Raw genomic sequence first — 25,508 nt, 5'->3', positions numbered from 1 at the left:
GGAACCAAAAAAGTAGTTTTCGAAGTGATGTCTGTGTGTGTGTGTGTGTGCGTGTGTGTGTGTGTGTGTGTGTGTCTGGATGTGTACAGAGCTAGGGACTACACCTGTAGTCCGATTTCGATTAAATTTGGTATGTAGGTTCTAATCCATGGTATCTCCAGGTTTTTTTTCGTTTTTTTGAAATTTTGATTTTTAATGGGGATTTACCCATAAAAACCCATAAAAATCAGGAAAAATCGGATTTTCTCGAAAATAGCCCGAACGATTTTGATAAAAATTTAGTATGTTATAGTCCTTTATATTCTGAACAAAATGGTACAAATCCTATTTCTGTAAAAATTACGGTTTAAAAGTTATGGTAAATTATCTTATTTTCTCATAAAAACCACATAAAATAACGAAAAATAGGATTTTAGAAAAAAATTTTGTTTTAATTTAACATAGTACGAGCTATATTGGCCCGTCATACGTAAGGGAATTGAGTAGTTTTTTTAATTAAAAAAAAAATTGATTTTTAATGGGAATTTTCCCATAAAACCCCATAAAATAACGGAAAAATAGGATTTTCCCAAAAACGGCCGGAACGATTTTAATAAAAATTTGGTATGTTATAGTCCTTTATATTCTGAACAAAATGGTACAAACCCCATTTCTGTAAAAATTACGGTTCAAAAGTTATAATAATAATGTTATTTTCCCATAAAAACCCCATAAAATAACGGAAAAATCGAATTTTCACAAAAATGGGCCGAACGATTTTGATAAAAATGTAGTATGTAGTCCTTTAAATTCCGAACAAAATTCTACTAATCCCATTTACTCTCATCGCTTACACATGATAAAGGTTGTTGACAAACTTATGGGAGAAAGTATGTGTCAGAATGCTGATACCGTTTATTTATTTGTGCATCCCAGCTCAATTTATCATCCAATCTCACTCAAAAAAAGTCGGCAGTTTTTGAAATTTGAATTTGATCCTCTCCAATTAATAGGTTTGGAGTCCTGTTATTTTTTGAATTTTGTCTTTTTGCAGTTTGGATACACATGTATCCTGTTTTTTGTGAATTCAATTTGAGTTTGTTTGAAGAAAAAAAGTTTCAGGCCAATTTTACATGATCATGTATAAAGTTTACCAACTGACAAGATTTTGGAGGTAGAAATAGTTATTTGTGCAACTAGTGAGAAAAGTGAGCAATTGACTCACTCGAGAGAAATCCTTACTCACGAGCCGTAGGCGAGTGAGAAATGGTTTCTCGAGTGAGGCAATTGTACTTTGAACTCGAGTTGCACATTCTACTTTTCCTACAGTTACCATAAAACAAATAAATTGGTGAAGAAACATAACCTATTTTTACACAGAAGTGAACTTTTAATATAACATTTAATGTGAAGTGACAAATACAAAAGTACAACAGCTGACCAGCTGATTTACAGCCAGTGCTGCCAACGTATTTCACGCGCATACTACGTTGCCTGCATGTTACGCGCTCACTATTTCGTGCCTTCACGTTGCAAATCTGGAGTGAGACAAAGTAATTACAGTGAGACAATGTTAACATTGTCTCACTGATGAGCGAATTGGCCACTTTGCTTTTCTCAAATCAGTGAGAGAACATGAACATTGTTAGCTAACTGTAGGAAAACAATCTTGAAACTTATATTTGTTTATAAAGCTACATGGCAAATAGCCAAGCCTGTTTAAGTGCAAACAAGAATTATAAGTAAGAAAACAAAGTTGCTGCTTTTATGTATTTTGTTTTGTGTTTGGGTTTGGTTTGGAGTTGGACATAGACTTTGGTTATTTGTGCCTTGTTTATGTTTGTATTGTCGTTTTATGTAAAGAAATAAAGCCAGCCCTGGCCCTCAGTCAGTGGCAATAACTAATTTATGTTAATGCTGTTCCTTTAATTCTATTGTCTTTAAAATGCCTACTTGGAATCAGATCCAATCTCAATTAAGGAGCCCAAATAACCCGGTTGTGTTTTTTGACATTAGTGTCGGGGCAACGGTAAGAATATGAAATTTCTGTTTATGGGGAAGTTATACAAAGCTAGGTTATTAGTCATAGGCCTAGTAGTGCCTAGAATAGTTTAGCATATAATCAAATCAAATCATTTTATTCAGCTAAAATTGACAATAGATTTAGCATCAGCCAAGTCATGGCACAACATCCAGTATAAGTATGATAGAGTTTTTCTTCTTAGTCTAATAGTCTATCTACAGTAAGGTATAGTGATGGGCGATACGGACGCGTATCGCGATACGATACGTATCGGAAAACAATATCGTATCGCCATATTGAATCGGGCATCTGTATCGTGATACGCGAATCGTATCGTCAAAAATATCTTTCCCCCTCCCCTACCTAACCTAGAAACGGCAAATTTATATAAGTACCTGGGGACCAAGCTTTGCTTAGGGAAAATAATTTGTTTACTCTGAAAACAGTCTTAGTATTGCAGATACATTAATCCATTTCCACACTCCACACTGTTCGCCTTTACTACTTCCTTAACAACTCCCAACGTCTTGGACCTGTTTCCCTATCCTTCCCATAGCATTTTAGGATTGCAGATACATTAATGTAATTGCCACAGACACTCTGCAGTCTGCACTGCTAGTGCTAGATAGCACGCTAGTGGAAATGGAATGGACTGGACTGGGATGGGACTGGTACATTATCAAGTAAAAACCAAAAATACAGACGTCAATAACTCCTATTTCGAACAACACATCCACAGAGTACAGATTTTGCAGTTTGCTCGGCCTGCTCAAAAAAAGCTTAAAATATCGTTTTGACATGAATCGTATCGCTCTATGTGCTCTATGTGCGCGATATAACTACAAATATCGTTTTAGGCGATACGATACGTATCGTTTTTCAAATATCGTATCGTCCCTCGCGTATCGCGATATTCCGATACGATACGTATCGTACATCACTAAGTAGGCCTATCTTATTTACGGCACACTAACTTACAATGTTTAAACGAACTTACACAAGGATTTAGTCCAGAAAACAGCTGTTTGCCGACAGCTTAATCAAATGTGGTTTCATTAGGGCCTACCTCTTACTGTACTGTAATGAGCGTTTTCCGGAGCTGATTATATGGCTGCACTTTACTTTCTAAGGTCCTACACTCATTCGAATGAAAATATTGATCGATATATCGATAATTTGATAAATTATATCGTTTGGTTAGTTAGGTAAGGTTAACCTAACCTAACTAACCAAACGATATATCGAATAATCGATATTTTCATTCGAATGAGTGTAGGACCTAAAGTAAAGTGCAGCCGATTATATTTAGCAAAGAGTGGTTGTAAACAAAAACATAACCTCCCTTAGAGGTTATGAGTAGTGATTGTAGTCCTTTAGCTTAGTTGGCGGGTATAAAGGATTTTTTATTGTCAAGTTAACTTAAGTTAGCTTAGAGTAGAATGGCGTAAAATATTGTACCGGTACGTCACACGTCCAAAATGTGTTTACCGAACTCGTATGGTAGGCCTAATCCCACACTCGACTTTGTTCTCGCACGGGAACGACCACATTCGTCCGTTTAAATTCCTATTTTTGGACTTGTACCGTAATTACAGCTATGGCTAGACAACTAATAAGTAATTTAGATAGGTATCTCACAATCGCCATCTATACGCCAGGGTTTACAGCAGTCCAGTTCCTGTGGTCCAAGAGCTCTTGGATGCTGTAACATGAGATACCTATTAATTAACTGTCTTTTTATGCATCTTTTAAATTTTGAATGTCGTTTTAGCTATGATTTTCGTGAGCTGACCAAAACCACTTTGGAGCACACTAGCCTACGTACCTATTTATAATTTATCGTGTGTGAATGTAATATGGGACCTCAAATTATTGGAAAAATGTCCTTAAAGATGAGATATTCGGTTTTTAAATTTTAACCCCCTCCAAATTCAAAATGGCAGAGGAAAAAATAATATATAAATTGGATGACTTAACTAATAAAATGTCATTTAGAGCGTGTTTTTATTGTGTCTCATTAGTGAGATTTGAGCGGTGTTTTAGAATGTGATCCCCCACTACTTCCCCCCAAGTTACGTACACCTGTTGTTGGGAGGGTGACAAAATCGGTTTTGGTCATCTCAATGATACACCATAATAAACAATCAGAAGTCAATCTTTCAGTCCATACTCAACCCCCTTAGGCTACTTAGATGCTGGACTGGACTACTAAATCATATTCAGTACCTAAGCGAGAGCCTATTTATTTATTTACCAAACGGTAATAACCAATGCAGTTAATAAAGATTTGTAATACGGTACATGTGTGCAAGATGGCTAAGGATGGATATCAAAGTGACAATACAATTAAATAGTTAATTACAGTAACATCCAAAGCAACCAATAATAAATAGTAAATTTCTCAAACTTAATATTACTTAACCAAATGTTTTTGTTTACAAAATATTCGACAAATGGTCAAATTAGTAGGCCTAATTAAATTGTATGTAGGTACAGTACGTATACTGAGAATGAATGAGTCAATGCCCTATTTTAATTGTTGTAATCTAACATACTGCATCCTAGTTAGCCTGGCTCTCTCATTTTCTTAAGTTTTTGTAAGGAAACTTCATAAACTGCTGTACTAGATTTTGGCGTTTCATCAATATTTTGAAAGGTATATACGGTATATATACTTTTGGTGGCTAGGTATTACCGTACCTGAAGCACTGAGTAAAGTTTTTAGACAATTGTTTCCCGAATTCCATGTTATTGTTATTTGTTAATGAAACATTCAACCAATTAACAATGATGATCATTCAATTAATTGATTTAATAAATGCCTACCTACTATAATAATTTAGTCCAAGCAAACTAAAAAAAAAATAATAATAAAAAAACAGACACAGGGATTGAAAAAAAAATTGCAAGAAAACGTTTTATGGTTTTATTTTGTAGTGTTGGATGTGCGGAGTGACATAGGCTACTAAAAGTTGACCAAAATCGGTTCACAGGAAATCCCCTAAAATCACGATTAAAAATTACGGCTAAAATCACGATTAAAAATGACGGCTTTTCCCAACATGTGACAAATTTTTGAAAAAAAAGTCCCCACATTAGTGATGTGGGCCGGGTAAATACCCAGTGGGTAGGTAAATATAAATTGGGTATTTACCCGGGTATTTACCCCAGGCCCGGGTAAATACCCAAAAACTGGGTATTTATAATTTTTATTAAAGTTAGAGAAGATTGAGATGTTTTTTTGCAATTATTACCCTGTAAGGATAGTAAAATGGTGATAAAATGTGTTAAACTAAATTTCATATGGTCAGGACAAGCATTTTACTTCTGGCAATAATCGCCATAAATACCCACGTCTGACCATAAAGCATAATCGGCATAAATACCCTGGTCCCATGGTTGCACTGGTCCTGACTACTTATGATTTTTTAATTTCTATGATAGATAGCCTATATGAATTAATTTTTTTAAGTGAAGAAAAATAATTTGTAAAGTAATAATTATTATTTAGAAAGACAGGAAAATTTAACCTATTTGTGGCCTATGTGTAAACAACATAAGAAAATAATTAAAATTTTATCCGTAGGATGGCAGGATTTAATAATATTTTTGTTCTAGATCTTTTGTTGGTATCAATGGTATCAAAAAAAAAAAATAATAATAATAATAATTTCATAAACTTCTGATACAAAATATTTGAATCTATAGTACAATAAATCATTTAACAATTCCTGGATATTTATAAATTAAAATAACTTTGTTTGTGTTACTGTATTTAATTGGTTATAAATTTATAAAATTATAAAAATTGAAATAGCCACAGCCTTTCTTAATATACTATTTTTTAGTAAGTTAAGTTAAATTTAACTGATGTTACTCGATTTCAGACACGAAACCCCATGCTTATTTAGAAACTTTATGTATTATAAAAAAAAATCATTAAATAAAAGGTACCTACTAGCAAAGCTTCAAGTTACTGTAAAAGGTGTTATAGACTATCCTAATTTATCATGTAATGATAACAATAACATATTTAGGGGTAAATATAAATTAATTTCAATAAATTTCATAAATACCCAAAATACCCGGGTATTTATGGATTTTGGGTATTTACCCCGAGTTTTAAATACCCGGGTATTTTACATCACTACCCCACATGCATTTTGTTTAGTACTTCATTTCTAAAGGGAATGTGTTTTTGGCCACCTTCTTGGATCTGCCATATTGGAAAATACATACTTTTTTTAAAGTAATTATGGTGTTCTGACACATCATTATAAAATATAAGAAATGGAAGGAGGGTGTTGACCTCCTTTCTACAACGTCGCTAACTCTTCTTCCTGTGCTGGAAGAAAACCTTAGGCTGCAAATATAAGGTTACCCTACCTGTTGTACTGTCAATGATCCGTTTTAAGTCTGTGACTAAATAAGATTTAAAACACAAAGGTTGTTCATTTCCCATCTGTTAAAAAAAAAAAACCCCTCTTAAAAAGCTTGTCAATGACTAAACGTCAATGACGATACAGTCTATTCCACTTATACTAATACTGGTGAACCCTTTGCCCAAACCTAGTCCCCGAGGTTTTACTACATAATATATGGTAACATTTTTTGCTAACTGTTATGGTAGCTTAAATAGTTACTGTATGAAATTATTTGGACTAGTTAACCGCCCGTGCTCCGCCACGGGAATATTGCCAGCCATAAAAGACATAATAATTAACAAATACTGTTTATCTTTGAATTTTATTTAGGGGCTGCTTAGGATTTTACATATGAAATAGAACTGATAGTTTGCCTGTATAAACTATTTTATGTTAATCAACCAACCAATAAATTAGTTTAACCAAATGAATGTTTTATATTAATTCGAGTTTCATTTGAAAAATAAATAGTATACTAACTGCGCAATGCTGATAACCTAATAAGCAGCTACTTATGCTATGGAAATAATTTGTTTAAGTATATTCCTATATTCGTTGTTTTTTCCATTACATTTGTTGTATGGAATTAAAGATAGTAGCCTAACTTGCATGCAAATCACGCATCAGCAGTCGGTCGCATTTCACGAATCCTTGACCCATTCTGTGAGTAACAGCTGTGTTTACGTCGTATATATAAAGTTGGGCATACTCTGTTCAATGTTAGAGGGTATTAACGGTCCAATCCGATGGTAAAAGGAGTCCCGGATCTTAAAATTATATAGACTACCACTACCAGAAAGATGTTAATTCAAGTGAGACTTAGAACTCGCCATTTCAAATGCAGATTTGTATGATATTATATTATTCAAATAGTTTTTTTGTTTCCTTTGACCCTTACAATTTTTTTTATAGTCGCTGTAGCCATATTGATAAGATTTTCCATTAACTCAAAATGTTGATAAGGAGTCCTTCCCCTTGTGACAACATAAGGAGAATCTATTTGTGTCCCTGTTAGTCTGTTCTGAGCCGAAATTCATAGATTTGCAGTAGTGGCAAATCCAATTTAACGATCCCAATTCAAAAGAGTTGGTGTTTTTTTGTTGGGACTTCCAGAGCACATTTAACACCATCACTGCTCTTTACCTTTTTAGTTTGATGGTTCTCTACGTATCTTTTTGTTCTGTATGTCTCTTTACGCTCGGTTAATGGTTACCTTTTCTTTTTCTTTTTGTACTTTTCACACCCTGTGGTTAATGATAAAGTTTTATAACGCTATAATGACCCGAGTCAACATTGCCATTAAACATCAAGTCACATACTTCTTCGCCAGAACCGAAATCGTAAGTCACAGTTTCTCAAACAACTTCCCTGTGTACTCGAAAAACATAGTTAGGGTAGGCCTATAGTTCACTGGTAAATTGTAGTTCCACGTATACCAGCGTACTCGCCATCTCGAGAAGGTAAAATTTGGTACTGCTGAACGTCAACCACTGATCTTGAGTACTATTAATCACTTACGATAAAAATGCGATAAAATGTTTGTAAGTTTCCCACTCATTAGCAATTATCTGTACAACTTGCAAGCGGATTTCCCTATGATTGTTCTGGTGGCCATAGAGAACACATTATATTGATCAAAACAGTAAGTTTCCGTCCGTGGGTATTATTTCACATTTCATACCCCAACTTAAACTCAATTACGGTCCCACTTTCCTTCAGATCACTTCGCAGGAAAACTAAAACATTTTAAAAATACAAAATTTACATTAAAACATACAAATAATGTTCAAATACATTTTTAAATAATACATTGTGGTATAAAAGTTAACAAATACACTTTTCCTTGATCAAAACCGTCTGTTTATAAACAGAAACCTCTAGATTGATTAATAATTACTACTGAAAGTGAGGTTATAAAAATAATAACAAATATCTGACAAACAGCTGACGAATAATTTATAAACTGTGTATTATTATAATCGTCAATCAATAAGAATTGTATTGACTCAACCTTTGAAGGGCTGTAGGTTGTAGCTCTTAGAAATAACGTAAATTCCAAGGAAGTTCGGCAAATCTACGCACTATCCCCTTTAATTTGAGACATAAATCTTGTAGATCGGTCCAGTAATTACTGAGAAAACAGTGTTACAACTGTGTATTAAATATATAGATGATGAGTTAGGTAGGTACTCTTGATGGTCTATAGGCTACATTTAATTTTGGGACTTTAAAGTTATAGTCTATAGTTACCTTCTTGTGGGTTTCATTTTAACTCAGTACATGAGTATGAAATAAATTTTGACCCATTTTGTCTGAGATTTTATAGTTTATGCTCTTTTCAGGAAATTGGAAGAATGGTAATGGAGTTATTTGCAGATGTGGTACCAAAAACAAGTGAGAACTTCAGACAGTTTTGTACAGGGGAATACCGCAAAGATGGAGTCCCTCTTGGTTTCAAAGGAGCGACTTTCCACAGAGTAATAAAGGATTTTATGATCCAAGGTGGAGATTTTGTAAATGTAAGTTTTAAATGTTTTTCTCCGTTTTTAAAAATAGGGATGACATTGGAAATTTTTACAAGGTCTGAGAAGTACCCATGCTGCAAACAAATGTTAAAAATGAAGGCCAGGGTATCTTCGATGATACTGTATGAATAGTGTTTTTGATGATATAGTTACACAACCAATAATAATCCATGCTTCGAGAATTTGAGAATTTTGAAACTATAACTCCTACTAACTTTAATAAAGAAATATTATTTCAATGTCGATTGTAATTTTAAATAATTAGTCTTTTACTCTTTTGTAATGGTCTAAAATACGTAATGACTCACTTTCTACTTATATTATGAAATTTATTATTGCTATAAAACATTGACAGGATTGTAGTTGTTTATTTATGATGGGGTTTTGTTAAGTTATAAGTTATAAGTTTTAAGTTTAATTAAAGTTTAATTCATAGTCTACTTGTGTTGGTTAGTCTATGGTTTTATCATAGACTAACCAACACAAGTAGACTTCTTATCCCATTGTAAATTTTGAAGCACGTTTTTCGTGTCAAGTTCATGTACGTGACACAAAGGTGCTAGTGTCGATGAAACTTTGTTTCCATTATTTTAGGGTTAATTTCTTGATTTGTGCTTTACTGTTTGGTTATATAACTAGGGTACAAGTTATTTTTTATGATTAGATCGTATTATTTGGTTAAACGAGGTTTTAAATGGCTGTAATAACGGGAAACAAATTGTAAACAAAACACGACCTCTACATAAACCGTACATGAACTAACAATAAAATTGTCTTCAGCTGTTCCATAAGGATGAGAAATCTACTAAGGGAGTATGTTTTGTCTATGATAAAACATACTCCCTTGTGTTGCTTAGTCTATATATGTACCTTTGACTTACAACTAGATATTCCATCCCTATGTTAAAGTTGTCACAAGTTTTTAATTAAATTCGTCGTAGTAAATGTGGGTCACCAACTGATTGCGCTGATCTAAATGACTAATTTCTCTCGAATACACAATGATTTTTACCAAGTCAAACTTATGGAATGACTTATTAAGAGCTATAGCAACTGTTTTGTCAGCAACAAAAAATGAGATAGAAAATATAATTTTAGACACACATACTGTGACTGGCTCACACAACTACATGTTTTTTTTTTTTAAATTGCGACAACTGGTCCATATAGATGGAATGTCACTTCAGCATCCAATAGTCAATGAGTGTACATTAAATATTTTTGGTTGAGTTTTCGACCACTGGACGACCACTAGTTCACATTTAATAGCTAAGATATGTCTTAAGGTCAGCCAGGTAATGAATGATTGTTGACTGCAGGGTGATGGAACCGGAGTAATGAGTATTTATGGAGGGGGAACTTACACAGACGAGAACTTCATCATGAAACACGATGCTCCAGGTCTACTCTCAATGGTAAGCGATATCTTTTAAAAAATATTTTTACTCGCAAAAATACTACTGCTTCAATAGAAATTGAAATCTTTTGTCTCCACTGTAATACATAGGTTTTTTCCACATGTTTTAGGGCAAAGCTCTGGACTATTAGTTGTGCAGGACTTCTGTCCTGGTAGATCATACTCAAACCTCGCCAATTGCTTTCAAATTTTGGATACGGTACTGAAGTAAACATCCCATCTAAACATACACATGAGCTGTAACGTTAAATTAGAATTAGGAGACTTGGCTGTTAGAATAGATTTCCATTCTGGACTAGATCCAATTCTCTACTTGAAATTCCGTACCATAGACTAAGTAAACGTGTCAGTAACCATTCCATTTTGAGTTATCAGGGCAGCTGTCCATTGCGTATCACCCTCAATATTCTGAAGAATAATTCAGATTTAAGTTCAAATTCTATAAATAATGTGCTACCTACTAAAATCTTGTTATTTAGATTTTAATTGTGGGTTTCATTCTTTAAACTCAAGATGTCCAGGTACAATAAAAAAACCATTACAAAGCAATATTTAACTTAAGTTCCAAATCCTTGAATTGAGAATAATCTAACAATAATAGGATAATAATAGGTTTATGGCTAGTTAATCATTAACATTTTGTTTTTGGCTAATTGTGTAATCATCTAGTTATATTAAGAGTAATTGAGCTCACTTTTTTCTTCCTTCAGTTATAGTACAAAGTAATGAAATAAATTTGATTCTTTGTTCCAGGCAAACAGTGGTAAAGACACAAATGGTTGTCAGTTTTTCATAACGTGTGCGAAGTGTAATTTCCTTGATGGAAAGCATGTTGTGTTTGGACGTGTAATTGATGGACTTCTTGTGATGCGAAAGATTGAAAATGTTCCGACAGGACCAAACAATAAACCTAAGATACCGGTTGTAATATCACAGTGTGGTCAAATGTAATATTATATTTTATATTTTTGTTGTGTTTGTTTACTTAACCTATTCAATTCAGCCTTTTACATTTGTATTTAAGATAATCTAAGTGAATTGTGGGGTCTGACTTAAAGGGAGGTACAAATGAGGCAACGATGACATCATAGTTTAGTTCACAATTCCTCCGTTAACAGCATTGTAGTAGAGAGCACAGAGCGTAATTTTTACTTCACTATTAGGCCTAGTTAATTAAATTAAGAAAAACTATAAAATTAAATTTAAAAAATTTTAATTATTAAATTAAACTGTCATAACCTAACCAAACGTGCTGATAATAAAAAAAACGAAGGTTTACTAACCTAAAAAATTGTTTTGTTCATAAATAAAATTATAAATGCCTAAAATTCAATTTTATAATTTTTTAATTATAAAATTCAACTGTCATAACCTAACTAAACCTGCTGATATGAACAGAAATTGTTGACAAAAAGTTAGTGCTGCCAGCAGGATTCGAACCCGGCACCTTAAGCCAACACGCTATCCACTACACCACCGAGGCCGATGACTGAATTCCATACGGTAGCGGTAATGGTGTTCCCTCAAGAGGAGATCTGACAGCTGACGTCATCAAAGGCTCTTCTGTCCCTCCCTTGAGTAAATACCGGTTTAACATGGCATGTGTAGATTATCTATATAATTAATACACTACATGAAACTTTGTCGGTTGAACTCCTCCGCCATTTCTTAACCGATTTTATCCATTGACGTCTCATTGGAAAGAGCGCGTCACGTAGATTTGCAAACTGGCCTTACATTTCTCTAAAAGTCCCTTGGGCTCTGCCCCAGTGGCTTTGAAATTTCCCATGTTATCCTTATGAAGAACATGATTGTTTACATTTTGATCAGCTGTATAGTTTAATTGCTGTTATTTATTATTCAATTCAATGAAACGCATTGAGTTCATTTATTTACTACGAGTTTGTGTAAACATAGCCCCCAAGACGGATCGTGTTAGTATGGTCGTATCTTAAATTTGTGTATTTATCGTTGTTTTGTGTCGCTATGACGGACCGTGTTAGCATGATTGTAACTTAAATTTGTGCATTTATCGTTGTTTTGTGTAGCTATAATTTGTTTATTTGTTGTTTTATTCTTTTAAATGCCTCCGACGCGACAACGAAACAAAGACAGAAGGCGTAATCGTGATAACGACCGCAGCTACAGAACAGTGGCGCATAGGTTTCAAAGGCGCCCTAACGCTATAACCCCAAAACGACTTTTCGTTCTCAATAATTGACCCTCTATCAATGACCTGTGTTGCCTGTACAGCAAGGCATTTTGAGAAGAATAAAACTGGTCGGAATGGTTTATCAATAACAAAGATAAACATGGTATGAGTTACACACCGGTAATCTTTGAGTTGACTCTTTTACTCATTATAAATATGACTGTTATTCGTTTTTAAATGACTCCTGTAATACTTTGCAATTATTGCTCGAATTTGAGCAACATGTACACTAGTATGAATTATATAGTGTCCCTGTTGCTCGAATTCGAGCAATTGCTAAATATTACAGGCGTTATCTATATATTAATTTGAAACTGTTTTTCTTTGTGACAGCTATTTTGAGAGAACGGGTGGGTGTAGAAACTCGGTAGAGGTGTCCAAAGAAAGATCTTGGTCTGTAGATGAGCCATCAAAAGAGAAACATGGTGAATTCCCTCGGGGCTCTGCCCCAGTGGCCTTTAAATTCCCATCCCATGTTATTCTTATGGAGGAAAACGGGGTTTTTGTCACAGCTAATTTGAGAGAACGGCTGTGCGTAAAAACTTGGTAGGGGTGTCTAAAGAAAGGTATTGGTCTGTAGGTGAGCCCTCAAAAGAGAAACAAGGTAAATTTCCTTGGGGCTCTGTCCCAGAGGCCTTTAAAGTTCACTCTGCAATTTTGTTTACATTACGACCATATGGATAATTTTACACTACTTTTAATGAACCAGCTGTTAATATTAAAATTGTATTCAAAGGTCTACTGAAACTGTCAAAAATAAATGTTTACATTATTATTTATGCTTTTAAATTGATTCTCCACTGCATGGCAATCTTTTTTATAGTTTCAACAAAATGATGAATTTATTATACGTTTTAAATGTTTTGTTCAAAAATCTTTGCTTTATTGCTCTTAGAAAATTTTAAATTATGAAATAAGTTTGACATATCAATTTCGAAGGAATATATCATTATTCCTTATCGGGTTAGCTTATATATATTGTAAGGTTGGCACTTGCCTTTTTTTGCCTACTTTCAATCACCATTTATTTTTTAATTCAAGAAAGAACACCAGAAATTAATTTTTGGTATAAAAGTTTTCGATAATCGGGTTGAAAATTGTTTCATAGATGAGTACGTTGAGGATGAGAGCTGTGTTCAAGTTTTGGAATAGACTAACTACGGAGTATGTTTCATCTATGGTTTTTGGTGAAGTAGTTGAACTAATGTCAATTCAGGTATTAAAAAAAAATGTGTACAGGGTTTTTATTTTGATGTACACATGTAGCTAGGTCGAACAATGCATCTAAACCTCACTACATACAAAACATTCGGAAACACAACAGTGTCATCACATCTCATTGCATTTGCATAATTTGTTATCAAGGCTGGACTAGGTTATGGATTTGGTTCCCCAAATGTTCAAGATTTGTGATCAAATTTCCTACAATTATGGTTCATTCCATCCACGAAATACATGCACAGCTTTATTTGATCGATATGGCCAAGGCAAAACTACCCCATAAGTTAACGAATTATCAAGTAAGAACAGGATGATTAAATACATGGGTCGATGTGGCAAGAGAAGGAATTAAAATTGCTAGGATCGAAGTAATAATGTTACTGCTTTCTGGAGAATCAGATATTTTTATCAAATACAAAAAACTAATTTAATATGCTGATAAAATTCTGTATTTTTATGACCAAAGATGAAGATTTACTTATAAATCCAGATACAATCTGAATGATTTTCCTAAAGCAGATGGAATTAGTTGTTAGTAATAAATATTGACTCTTTCCGTAACATGATAGACTAATAATTATATGAACTCATTCTCCCATATAGTGAAAGTGGCTTTGACATGAAACAAACTCATGAACAAACAATTATAAGACTCCTAAAAAACCTTTTGGGCAACCTAAAGCCGATAAAAAGGTAAGAAATATTGTGTTAAACGAATTCATTAATCACGTTTTTAGGGAATACAATCGTCATCTATCTATATATTAATAGGCAAGCATGTTTCTTTAAAACCTTTTTTCTCAGCTCGTGTGCATCGTAGGGAAAATCTACGCATACCGTTAGAAAGCTATTTTCCTGTAGGTGTGCAGAATCCCTTTATAAATTCAAATATCTATCTATCTATCTATATATTAATAGGCAAGCATGTTTCTTTAAAACCTTTTTTCTCAGCTCGTGTGTATCGTAGGGAAAATCTACGCATACCGTTAGAAAGCTATTTTCCTGTAGGTGTGCAGAATACCTTTATAAATTAAAATAGGCTCAAAAATAAGCACAAAAAATGAATTTGAAATTTTGAAAAATTAACATGGGTCTTATGGGTTGCTATGGTGATGACGAAATAACAACAAAATATAAACAGAAAATCAAAACAAATGGAAGACATTCCAATCACATGTTTTATTTACAGTGTGGGGTGAAAATAGAGAAGTTTGCACAAAACATACTTTTGGTCGATTTTTCGACCACAGGGCGTGCTCTCGTCTATATATTAATAGGCAAGCATGTTTCTTTAAAACCTTTTTTCTCAGCTCGTGTGCATCGTAGGGAAAATCTACGCATACCGTTAGAAAGCTATTTTCCTGTAGGTGTGCAGAATCCCTTTATAAATTCAAATAGGCTCAAAAATAAGCACAAAAAATGAATTTAAAATTTTGAAAAATTTAACATGGATATTATGAGTTGCCATGCTGGTGACGAAATAACAACGAAATATAAACAGAAAATCAAAACAAATTGAAGAAACTCCAATCACATGTTCTATTCAAAGTGTGGAATGAAAATAAAGAAGTCTGTACTGATGGTACCATTAGTCTGTGCTCGTAGTTGTAACAGCTGTCGTGTGGATGCGGGGTGGTGAGGGGGCTCTTTTCTAAAAACATTAGTCAGTTTTGCTGTCACATAAAATCGCTGTCAGTGTTTATTTGTTTGTTTACCTTTTTACTTGTAAACAGTTCAATGTTTTGTTTGTGATATTCTTAACCTTTTTTCACGTTTCGTTTTTTTTTCTTAATTTAATATACACACACATTTTTTCTAATTTTGTACCTTTCATTATCATTATTAGGTGTACAATTTGAGAATCCTTCTAATTATGTTACAAGATGAACATAATAACATAGCATAACAACAACATAATTTAAACAAAAAATCGGAACCTCAAGTCGCAATTGGAAGGCCAAGTTAATAAAGGTGACTATCCTTCTTAGGGATTAGAAGAATGTGACTGCTCCCACCGAGGGAAAACGTGTGAAAACAAACAAAATACCCATAAAATTGCTGAAAAAGACAAAGATTTCACGTCAGTTCTAAACTACACCACAAAAAGGTATGACCTAAGGGCCTAAATTAGTATTTGACGTCAAAATACTGAAATATGAGAAATGTGAAAGAATGAGAATATGTGAGTTGGATCACTTCATGCTGATCGCTCATTTGCTGAAGTAAAGTGATAAGAAGATCGGGATCTTGGATTAGAGGAGAAAATATGAACACGAGAACGATTTATTTATTAACCACGACCATTCATAGGCCTACTGTCTCGTTGAAATGTGGAGTTCTATCGCTTATGGGTTACTCGTTGACGAGAACGGTTGTAAAATGAGTGGACTTTCCTAATTTACTGATTGTTGCTAAATTTATAACCTTTGTTGTTTGCTTATTTTCACAAGGTCTTAGTATAAATATGTTTGTATACTTAATTAAAGTCTATAATCATCTTATTAACTGGATGCTTTATTAATTCATTTACCCATATCCAAATGTAACTGAAGGATTATTTTTTGTTCAGATTTCAAAAATATAAACCACTTTGACAAATCTTGTAAAATTGACGACTACTAAAAGACTTCTTTAAGCTAATGACTGATTTTTATCTAACCGTGGCTGTATTATCATAAGCATATAATATCAAACTGAAAATAAATATAAAACACCAGTAAAAGCAAATGTAGGCCTAAATAGTTGAATGATAAAAGTTGATTAACAAATTTTAGTTTATTAACTATTTACAAGGTAAGGCCTGTATATATTTTAAACGAGGTCTTCAATGTCACTCATATCATCGTCTTCTTCGTCACTGCTGTCGCTGTTTCCTACTGATATGACCATTGATTCCACGAGGTCGTCGATCCGCGGCTCAGCTGAAGCATAATTATTTTCAATAGTTTTTACATGGTCGCACTTGTTTTTCCACTCTGTTGCACCAATGATATCAAATTTTTCCTGTGCCAATGAACGGATGCTCTCGAAGCTACAATTTACGTTACTGCTAGCTACGTAACCTTTTACTTCAGCCCAAATAAGTTCTATTGGGTTTAGATCTGGGTGGTAGGGGGGGAGACGAAGAATAACATGGTCAGTACCCGTGAGTAGTTCATCAATTTCATATCGAATGAATCTTGGTTTGTTCAGCAGTACAAGCTTATACAACTCGGGAACCAGCATTTCGTTTGAATATTGTATTCCATGTTTGGTTAGCCAGTCCTTCATTTCTTGTTTCCTACTATTTGATGTGGGTGCTTTGTCTAATTGCGCATTGTGATAAGGTGCGTTATCTACAACTATCACGGACTTCGGTGGTATGTTCGGCAGAAGTTTCTCTTTCATCCACTTGATCATGGTTTCCTTCCTGACATTGTCGTGATAATCACCCGTGGTGCTCGATGCCTTCCACATCGTCAATGCGTTAGGGACAAAACCAGCTTCACTTCCTGCATGAATCATTATTAGGCGTTGTCCTTTAGAAATGGGTACACGCATTCCCTTGGTTGAGTTGTCAGACCACGATAGACTTGAAACATGGCTTGTTAAAATATATGATTCGTCCATGAAAATAATAGTACGACCCTCATTTCTGAAACGTTTGACTGCTCTCAAATAAGAAATTCTCTTTTCCCGGATTTCGTTTGTCTCAATCAGCATTTTTCGGTTGTTCTGCGTTTTCCTCCATCTGAATCCAAGCTCCTTCAGAATTCTCCTAAGGCTTGATTTTGATCCTTTGAAATCTATCTGTTTTTTTAGTTCCTCGTGTAGTAAAGAAACTGTTGGTAGTATTTTATGTTGAATGTGGAACTCATACACCAAGCGTCTTATCAAAGCCTTATCAAAATCATCCACTCCAGTGACGGGCCTTTTTCTGCTTTCTTTTAACTTACTAGGAGTACAAAAACTTTTGTTGCTATCATCGTCATCATGTATTAGTAGTGCTTTAAGTTCGCCATTAATCTTCGTTATGACTCGCTCCGAGACCCCGATTGCCACTGCTGTTCGGGCGCGAGCTTTTGCCAAGGGAATGCTTACAGCTTTATCGTCAGCCTCTTTTTTCATAAACTGGTAAACATTGCTTACTATTTCCCGACTCTGTCCGTTCAGCGTCCTACCCTTCAACTTACTTTTCACTCTGTCACACATAATTCTATGTATGCCGAATACGTTAAAACACAGTATTAAACAAAAACACAGTTAAACTAAACTAATCTTTCCGTTAAACACACTCTGCTATAATAATATTTAGAAAAGAATATAAATATTTACTTTTTTCAATCATGTGATTCAATTAGAAATTCGATTATTCCAGCTAGAAATTTTATAGACCACTATTGGTGTGAGTGAGACCATAATGGAGTGAGTGAGCCCAAGTTTTATAGAATGGCTAGTAGCGTCAGATCCGCGCGCACAGACTAATGACACTGTCTGTACATTAAATATTTTTGGTCGAGTTTCGACCACTGGACGACCTCTAGAGGAGCACCCCCCGTGGTCGAAAAATCGACCAAAAGTATGTTTTGTGCAAACTTCTCTATACAATCGTCATACTTATTATTATGCTTATCCTCCCTTCATTTAACTAAGATTTTAATGACTTCACTCTATCTATCGCAGTTAGCTGAATTTACATAAGACCTCAAGATTGACCGTCGATTTCGACGGGGTTCCACTAGTTTTAAAATGAATTTCAACCAAGTCAGCAAATATTTGTTGCAAACTAACTGTTAAATTAGCAAACGTATTTACTGTTTAATTAACATATGCTCTTCTTCTCACTTTTGATTTCTGACAACAGCTGGAGTTTCATAACAATTTTTGTTTCCAATGTTAATCTTATGGAGAAATATGAAACTTTTAAGGGCTCCAGGGCCTCACTCTCTCATTATTTCCCTAAAAAGAAAGTTTCCTGCACAACTTCACGTTGTTACGCTCTTTCCAATGACACCAAAAACATGACAATCGGTTCAGTAGTTTCGGAGGAGTAATTGTTACAAAAAATCTGCTTGCGTATTAAATAAGTATATAATAAGTATAGATTCTGCTGACAAGTGATAGCTTACTTGTTGAAAAAATATAAGTTTATGAAAGTAAGTGGTATCACAGAGAAGTAAGAAACAGAGGATACATTCAATGGTGAACTTAAGTGGTGTCTGGACTGGAACCAATCACTGTTCAAGCTCTTTCTGGCAAGTTACAAGTACATTTCTACCCCAGGAGCCAACATGCATGGGTGCCCCATAATATTGTATCCTCTGTATATCTCACTTCTCTGAGGTTGTATCTAGTTGAGTTTAGTTTCTATAATATTATCAGCTAGTTCTATACTGGCTTTCTACAGTAGATTTAAAAACCACGGCTCTCTTCTGTGCCCTGCCCTTGCTGTAGAACATGGTTAAAGCAAAAGGGGGTACCAGGGACAGGGACTAGGAGAAATTGACTTGTCTATGCATTATACCATTTATACATAAAGGTGGCGAATAAATGTCATGTCTTACTAGTCTGGCCACTCAAAATATACTTTCATTAAAGAAGCCTGGCCACAGCTGGGATTAAATGTAAACATATTTTTTGTTGGATTGAAATCAAGTGCACTTTTACTTCACTTTTTGGCTATTTTTATGGAAGCTACTGTTTACATAAACTGTATTGATTAGTTGATTCGATACATAAAGTTATGGTATATAAGCGTAATATATGTTGGAAAAATATTCAATGAGCCGAATAAAAGTCATAATGCTAGGATGCTGCTAGTAACTTGCTAATAATTCATCTTACTGTATCTCTAAAAACCATAGACTCATGGCTGTTATCGTTTACTATGTAACACAGTTAGGCTAATAGCATAGATAAAACATACTCCCTTAGTAGATTTCTCATACTTATGGAACAGCTGAAGACAATTTTATTGTTAGTTCTGTACGGTTCAATGATTTATTTGGCCATTAAGCAAAAGCAATAGGCTAAGTCACTTACAATACAAAGTAAATAATAAATAGTCCATCTCTTGATTCACAAATAAAGTGCAAGTTAGATAAATATAATAATAAGGAAACAAATAAAACCATGCAAAACAAAACTGTAGCAAAACCATGAAAGAAAACAGGCAAGAAACGGAAGAAAATAGCCATGCAAGGCACTAAGGCAGTCAGTGCATGAGCATTACCTATAACAAAACTGGTAGTCCTACTTTATAAAATAAAATTGTATGTAGAGGTCGTGTTTTGTTTACAATTTGTTTCCCGTTATTACAGCCATTCAAAACCTCGTTTAACCAAATAATACGATCTAATCATAAACAATAACTCGTCCCCTAGTTATATAACCAAACAGTAAAGTACAAATCAAGAAATTAAATTAACCCTAAAATAATAGAAACAAAGTTTCGTCGACACTAGCGCCCATGTGTCACATACATGAACTAGACACTTCACAATGGGGTGTAGTCACGACCGCCTTTAACTCCAGGCCGCGGCCTTCGAACTGGCAACGTCGCAAGTGGTGTTGTAACAGCTGTTTTTGTTTGGAAGTAGCTAATGGTATTTTGTGTATTTACGAAAGATTGGTTACTGGACTATGACAATATTGACTCCGCTTAAAAATGTAGATATAGATTTTAATTCATATTGTTTTGGTTTTCAATTATGTATGTTTCATTTTCAACATTTTAATAAATTTATGTTCATAAATTTTAATTTAAATAAATAAAGTGCGAATTAATGAGCTGATGTCACCTGTCTGCCATGTTATCTTATGGGACGTCTGTCACTGAACAACACCACTTGTGAGTGTGACGTTGCCAATTCTACCAGGCCGCGGCCTGTAGTTAAAGGCGGCCGTGGGTGTAGTTGAGGCACAAGAATGAAAAAAAACCATTTTGTTCTTCTTCTTATACTCTTAGAGAGAGACATCATAACTAACCTAACCTCAGTCAGTTGTCAATAATAATAATTAATTTGTTTCTTGTTTCTAACATCAGTTTTATCAAACTATTTGTTTTAAGATTAGCTTATATCAAGACGATGTAAGATCCTTGCTCTGAAACCAAAACTAGGACCTTTTTATATCACAAAGTTAAAGTGGAAGCGATTGCCTACCCTGTTATTGAACTTAGGTATGTATAATATAAATTCAATGAGATTTATTGCAGCCATTAACTTACGCATTACCATATAGGCCTAACAGGCCTAGGCTAGGCCTAACCCTTGAGTTGGTTAGTCTATGACATTACACACTATTCATAATGGGCGTTGTTACATTAGAAAGAACTGAAGTATGACTAGGCCTAGGCCTACAGTTAATTGAAATAAAGTAAGTTTAGCCATAGATTAAACATACTCCCTTAGTAGATTCTCCGCGGGATAGGGGACGGTAAGTTCGAGCGCTTGTACGGCGAAGTTGCGTGCTGCCCACGTAGTTCAGTACGGTCAGGCTAGGAGCGCTAGAGGTCTCGCCGTACAGCCACACGTACAAACACACTCTTTACCGCGTTATAGCTCTCACACGCACGTCCACAAGCCCCGCGCGCCCAGCTGCACGCCAGCACTGAGCACCAGCGAGCAAGGAGTACCACATTGGCACATAGGCCTACACACGACCACGACACTCACACCCAGCTTGATTCCATACAGCGTGATTTGTACGTGCAGAGCCTCGGCTAACTGTATTTCAGTATTTGTAACACCAGTGTTTTATTGCGATTGTTCTAGTTTAGTAAATGTGATGTTGATAATTAAATTAATTGTTCTTTTATTTGAATAGCCATCTATTGTATTTGTTACTTGTGAGTATTTTTAACCGACTTCCCCACTACCAACAAAAGAATGAGGTTCTCAATTCGTTTGTACCAATGTATTTTTTTTCTATAGATGTTCATCAATTTCTCTGGGATTTTTATACCGATCAGCGTGGTTACACTCCCAAAATAACCATGGTTTCCCTTTGGTACCATATATAACATTATGTTTAAGTGTAGGCCTAAATATTGGTTCCAGTGAAAAAATGCTGAAAACCTTTATAAAATATTTATTTTGTTAATATTTTACAGAGAAACCAATTAATAATAATAATATTCTTACAACTGTTAGTTGAAAAGATGAAGGTACAGAGACAGATCTTCATGAAAAAGTTGCTTAATATATTTCATGCCATGGAGCCTAAATAACTGACTCTGAGTTTACTAGGCTTTTGTTTTGGTTACTATGAAAAAGGTATTTCAACATTTGACCTGCATTTTTTATAACTCCGTTTTTAGTATTGAAATTGTATTCTGTTATCAACGCCATAAAATAAACATCATAACAATAAAATTATAGTATATCATTGGTAACATTATTCCAATCGAACAATACACTTATTTCCTATTGATTTTTAAGACATAAAACTTTTAGGCTACGTCGGTTTACAAAAAACATGTTTGGCTGCAAAAGATAGGTAATAGGGTATAGTGTGGTAAAAAATAGAGTTCATACCACGGACCGAAATGGTTTTGCAGCTCTCGATCGATTTAATTTCTGGCAATCCCAATTCATCACCTCGTTTACCAAATTTTTATAACCAGGAATTATGTAACCTGAACAGGTGACTCAAGAAGTTTTAAAATAATAACTGTTCAGTATCGGTCCAAACAATTTTGCTTTTAAAAACCCTTTAAGTAATAAATATGTTACAAATTAGAATTAAGTCACTAATAAGATGAAATAATTTATCTTTGTAAAAAAAACAACCGATTTCAAACCCTCTAAAATAATAAAAACAATAAAATCATAACAGGATAGCTAACATAAATATATAACAAACATAAGCACTGTTTTTTATACCAAGGAAGTATTTACTTGTATTTTATATTTACTTCTGAATGATGCAATATGCAACTATGACACACTAATTGTATAGGCCTATATGAATAAGAAACAAATTATGTTGATATTATGTTAGGGAAAAGAGGCTAGGTCAATATTAAAACGTTATTATCCAAATTAAAAATATTTAAATGCATAATCATTAAAAGATACTAGTTAATATCACTATAGGATTATAATTTATTATCTTATAAAAAAAAACTTTAAGAAGGTATCTGCCAATGATGGGTTACAATAATAAAATAACTCTAAACGCAAAACTCTGAAAAAACATGAAGATTAACATCATTAGTTATAGATTACCGCCTGCAATGTGGACATCCTCTTTAAATTTTCAGTATGTTGTGTCAAACATCATCATAGACTTCAAATACGTGAACTTGAACATTACAAAAGTTTACTTTGAAAGATTTATTTAATTATTTTTAGAGTGTTTAAAGTAGGTTGATTTTTTTTACAAAGATACATTTTTAGAAGTTTACAACTGTTAGTTAAGGAATTTATTATTGTGATATATATAGGCCTATACAAAATTCTTAGGTTTTCTCTTCTTAGTTATACGAGTCGGTTCGGCTCTTTTAACAGACCGATTTTCATAATTTTGGTCTAAAATTCAAGTTATACACGCACAGATTTGCCATCAAGCATCGGCATTCGTCTATCTAGAGTCTAATTCAAGTTATGCACAAACGAAACTTCCTCCATGTACATTTCTTTTAGGAGTTAAATTTGGTATTTCTTTTCCGATTTTCTTCTCCTGCATGCAGGATCTCAAGACAGTCCGGACTCTCAGTGGTTAGGAAATAGTGCTCAAAAAGCGATTGTGAACTGTGATGAGTCGTGCACGGAATCAGGGAGGGTTATCCTAGTCTACGCCACAAATAGGTTATACAATAACCATGTAATCAACCCATATCAACCATGTACCCTGCAGCCCAACATGTTAAAACATTCTTGAAACTATTTCCGAACAAATGCGAATTTCCCATATAGGGAATAAGCTATTACCGTAGTACTCATGGTAAAACCTGGACCCGGGGCCGATTTAATTATTTTGCTTTGAGGTCCCTAGAGGCCGTAAAACACCATCCGTTGAAATTCATCGCGCAAATCGCGTATATATATATTATGTGTCCGTTAGCGCGATAACTCGAGCAAAAATGGTCCGATTTTTATGAAATTTAGTACAATATTTCTATGTAAAAAACGTTATAAACTAAAGAAAACAGTGAGTGTAAATGCACGTGTCTGGCGGTAGCTTCCGATGCAACGTCACATGGTGGCGGGGTTGGAAGGGCAGCATCAGGCGGCACGCGTTCACTACAAAGGACTGGGCTAACCCAAGGTCACACTATAGTGTACGCACCCACGCACCACCGTCACCGCGGACCAGGTGAAGAATACTATTCTTAATTCGATTATTTTTTTACATTTAGTTTTGCATTGCAGTTGTTTTTTTTATTATTTCAATTTAAAAATTGACAAACAACTTATTTTATTAACACTCTAAGCATTGCCTTACAATATTTTATTACAAAACCGTACACCTACTTTAAACCGAACCTGCTTGAGGCTGTTTGATTGCGCGGACTGCAGGAGGGACTTGATGAAGCCACTATGGACTTCTGACACTAGCGGAGTTCAGTTTTGATGCCGTTTTAAAGAAAAGCATCCATGTTTTTAGGTTCAAAAACACGGTACTGTTAAGGATGCGCTCTGCCTCAGCTCAGAAATCTCAACTCGGGCCAGTAGATATGTTGCGCCATTGAACAGCGCCACGAGAAGCGCTTGTAGACGTTTTAAGTCCTCTTAAATAACTCACTTAACTTTTGAAATATTTTTCATCTGAAGATTGTTCCTTACTCCTTAGATTAAAATTTATGACTCTAGCTTTTTTGATTTTCTTCAAAAAATGTATTTGTATGTGTAAAATGCGAACCAAACGAACCCGGCAAAGAAAAACCAATTTAACTTCCATAAGAAATACATGGGGAGAAAATTTTGTTTACATATAAGCCGAGTCATACTACAGATACTATACTATAGACAGATGCCGATGCTTGATGGCAAATCTGTACGTGAATACCTTCAATTTGAGACCTCAATCATGAAAATCGGTTGGGTAGAAGAGCCAAACGAACTCGGAAAAGAAAACCAAATTTTTTTAATATATAAGATTTATGTTTTTTAATTGAGTAATACAGTATTTTGAGCAGAACTGATACGAACGACCTATATCTCAAATGAAAGCTTTTATTTCTAGGAGTATTGTAAGAACAAAACATATAAACAAACTAAAATAAAAATGGGGTTATTGATCACTGGTCGTCGGTAAATCCCAAAATAATTACATTTTTTATTGTTTGGAATTCAGCAGCGCGCTTCAGGTACGTCCGATCTTAATAATCAAGGGCTCAAATGAATGCTGGTATTTCACTGAAGGTTCTTAGACCAAAACATATAGGATTACGTAATTATAACTGAGGAAATATATCTTCAATTGAAGTAACAATTTAAAAAAATCTAATTTATGTTTTTTGGTCAAGTAATACTGTACATAAATGAATGCTGATGCTTGATGGCAAACCTACGCGTGCATACCTTTAATTTAAGACCAAAATTATGGAAATCGGTCGAGTAGAAGAGCCGAACGGACTCGGAAAAGAAAAACCGATATTTTTTAATATATAGATTTCCTTTGGATCCTTAAATTTAAATTGTTTATAAATACTTACCTAATGTTTCGCAATTACTTTCTAATACAAATAATAATTAATTGCATTTCCAGTTCATAGAGCGTT

At 34.3% G+C, this 25,508-nt stretch overlaps 3 protein-coding genes across 4 annotated transcripts in view; 2 read left to right on the top strand and 1 right to left on the bottom strand.

The window, feature by feature from the left end:
- The first annotated feature begins 1,798 nt into the window (after nucleotides 1-1,798).
- LOC129002373 (peptidyl-prolyl cis-trans isomerase H-like) lies at nucleotides 1,799-11,340 on the top strand. The gene is made up of 4 exons (XM_054430120.1): nucleotides 1,799-2,008; nucleotides 8,769-8,945; nucleotides 10,271-10,366; nucleotides 11,122-11,340. The coding sequence occupies exons 1-4, from the start codon at nucleotides 1,925-1,927 to the stop codon at nucleotides 11,317-11,319; spliced, it is 555 nt and encodes a 184-aa protein (XP_054286095.1). The 5' UTR covers nucleotides 1,799-1,924; the 3' UTR covers nucleotides 11,320-11,340.
- Nucleotides 11,341-16,612: 5,272 nt separating this feature from the next.
- Nucleotides 16,613-17,992, bottom strand: LOC129003735 (uncharacterized). The gene has a single exon (XM_054432031.1). It carries the CDS (start codon nucleotides 17,990-17,992, stop codon nucleotides 16,613-16,615), a length of 1,380 nt encoding a protein of 459 aa, XP_054288006.1.
- Nucleotides 17,993-20,756: 2,764 nt separating this feature from the next.
- The window catches only part of LOC129002332 (T-cell immunomodulatory protein-like), a 37,542-nt gene continuing 32,790 nt past the window's right edge, over nucleotides 20,757-25,508 (top strand). For both annotated transcript variants that reach the window (XM_054430049.1, XM_054430050.1), the window contains exon 1: nucleotides 20,757-20,960. The gene's annotated coding sequence lies outside the window, so the exon portion shown is untranslated. The remainder of the gene's footprint in view (nucleotides 20,961-25,508) is intronic.

This window comes from Macrosteles quadrilineatus, unplaced genomic scaffold (assembly GCF_028750875.1).
Source record: "Macrosteles quadrilineatus isolate MER2022 unplaced genomic scaffold, UCM_ALF_1.0 Scaffold_9__3_contigs__length_116548681, whole genome shotgun sequence".
NCBI lineage: Eukaryota > Metazoa > Arthropoda > Insecta > Hemiptera > Cicadellidae > Macrosteles > Macrosteles quadrilineatus.
Note: the sequence above shows the minus strand (reverse complement) of the source record. Positions and strands in the feature narration are given on the sequence as shown.

Bases quoted from the DNA above. Each gene is read 5' to 3' on its own strand.
- LOC129002373 (XM_054430120.1), top strand. From the start codon at position 1,925: ATGCCTACTTGGAATCAGATCCAATCTCAATTAAGGAGCCCAAATAAC. The intron at 8,946-10,270 runs GTAAGTTTTAAA...TGTTGACTGCAG, and splicing joins AAGGTGGAGATTTTGTAAAT to GGTGATGGAACCGGAGTAAT. The intron at 10,367-11,121 runs GTAAGCGATATC...TCTTTGTTCCAG, and splicing joins CTCCAGGTCTACTCTCAATG to GCAAACAGTGGTAAAGACAC.
- LOC129003735 (XM_054432031.1), bottom strand. From the start codon at position 17,992: ATGTGTGACAGAGTGAAAAGTAAGTTGAAGGGTAGGACGCTGAACGGA.